Source organism: Apteryx rowi, unplaced genomic scaffold (genome assembly GCF_003343035.1).
Source record: "Apteryx rowi isolate R43461 unplaced genomic scaffold, aptRow1 scaffold_1703, whole genome shotgun sequence".
Taxonomy (NCBI): Eukaryota; Metazoa; Chordata; class Aves; order Apterygiformes; family Apterygidae; genus Apteryx; species Apteryx rowi.
Window position 1 is genome coordinate 17,954 of NW_020447979.1, and position 2,127 is coordinate 20,080.

A 2,127-nucleotide genomic window follows, 5' to 3' on the forward strand; every position below is an offset into this window, starting at 1 on the left:
GACCTTACCCTGGCCGTTACTCCGACCTTACCCCGACTCCTCCTCTACTCCGACCTTACCCCGACTTCTCCTCTACTCTGACGTTACCCTGGCCATTACTCTGACCTTACCCCAACTTCTCCTCTACTCTGACCTTACCCTGGCCATTACTCCAACCTTACCCTGACTCCTCCTCTACTCCGACCTTACCCCGACTTCTCCTCTACTCCAATGTTACTCCAACCTTACCCTGACTTCTCCTCTACTCTGACCTTACCCCGGCCGTTACTCCAACCCTACCACAACTTCACCTCTACTCCAACGTTACTCTGAGCTTACCCTGACTTCTCCTCTCCTCCAACCTTACCCGGGCTGTTACTCCAACCTTACCCTGACTTCACCTCTACCCCGGCTGTTACTCCGGCCTTACCCCGGCTGTTACTCCGACTTCTCCTCTACGCTGACCTTACCCTGACTTATCCTCTACTCCAATGTTACTCCGACCTTACCCCGGCTGTTACTCTGACCTTACCCCGACTCCTCCTGTCCTCCGACCTTACCCCGGCTGTTACTCTGACCTTACCCCGACTCCTCCTCTCCTCCAACCTTACCCCGGCCGTTACTCCGACCTTACCCCGACTTTGCTGTTACTCGGCCGCAGCCCCCGCTCACCTTGGGGCGTGGTGACGGTGCCCCAGCCGGAGACGAGGCAGGTGGTGCCGGCGGGGGCGCAGGCGCGGGGCAGCGCCAGGGGCTGCACGGCGGCGCCCAGCCGCGCCGGCCGGTCCAGCTGCAGCAGCATGAGGTCGTTGTCGAGGGTGCGGGCGTCGAAGGCCGGGTGCCGGATGGCCCGCACCACCCGCCGCTCCTGCTCCGTGCCCTCCGCCAGGCGCAGGTCCGACTCGCCCAGGCGCAGCCGCAGGCCCCTGCGCCGCCGCCACCGAGGGGGGACGGAGAGATGGAGGCGGAGGAGGAAGATGGGCAACATGGATGAGACACGAGGACAGAGGAGGATGGAGATGGAGAAGGAAGATGGGGGACATGGGTGAGACACGGGGACAGATGATGGAGATGTGGAGATGGAGGTGGAGGAGGAAGATGGGCGACACGGATGAGACATGGGGACAGATGAGGGTGGAGGTGGAGGTGGAGAAGGAAGATGGGTGACATGGGTGAGACACAGGGACAGATGAGGATGGAGGTGGAGGTGGAGAAGGAAGATGGGTGACATGGGTGAGACACAGGGACAGATGAGGATGGAGATGGAGAAGGAAGATTGGGGACATGGATGAGACATGGGGACAGATGAGGATGGAGATGGAGGAGGAAGATGAGGGACATGGATGAGACATGGGGATAGAGGAGGATGGAGGTGGAGGAGGAAGATGGGCGACGTGGATGAGACATGGGGACAGAGGAGGATGGAGATGTGGAGGAAAAAGGGGACATAGATGGGACACAAAGAGATGGAGGGGACACGGGGACATAGAGATGGATGCAGAGGAGGAAGGAGACATGGGGACACGGGCAATGGGGGGACACGGATGAGACACAGGGACAGAGGAAGGGGACATAGAGATGGATGAGGAGGAAGGGGACATGGATGGGGGACATGGGGACACAGATGAGACATGGGGATTGTCCCTGCCCCGTGTCCCCATCCAATGTCCCCGTCCCCCACCCCCTGTCCCATGTCCCCATTCCAGTCCTGTGACCCTGTCCTCCATCCCCTGGCCATGTCCTGTGTCCCCATCTCTTGTCGTTGTCCCCATCCCACATCCCCCATGGCCCCATCCCATCTCCCTGCCCTGTGTCCTCATCCTGTGTCCCTGTTCCCTATCCTTGTCCCATGTCACCATCCTGTGTCCCTGTCCCATGGCCCCATCCCATCTCCCTGTCCCGTGTCCTCATCCTGCGTCCCTGTTCTCCATCCCTGTCCCATGTCACCATCTCATGTCCCTGTCCCCATCCTGTGTCCCTGTCCCCCATCCCCTTTCCCATGTCCCATCTCCCTGTCCCGTCTCCCTATCCCACGTCCCCATCCCATGTCCACGTCCCCATCCCATGTCCCTCTCCCGTGTCCTCATCCTGCGTCCCTGTTCTCCATCCCTGTCCCATGTCACCATCCCGTGTCCCCGTCCCCATCCC

General features: G+C 60.6%; 1 protein-coding gene across 1 annotated transcript in view; it reads right to left on the reverse strand.

Annotated features, from left to right (window-relative positions):
• LOC112963607 (kallikrein-14-like) overlaps positions 1 to 967 on the reverse strand; it is a 4,187-nt gene extending 3,220 nt beyond the window's left edge. The window contains exon 1 of the mRNA XM_026060797.1: positions 614 to 967. Within this exon, the coding sequence (XP_025916582.1) occupies positions 614 to 967 (354 nt within the window). The remainder of the gene's footprint in view (positions 1 to 613) is intronic.
• Positions 968 to 2,127: the final 1,160 nt, after the last annotated feature.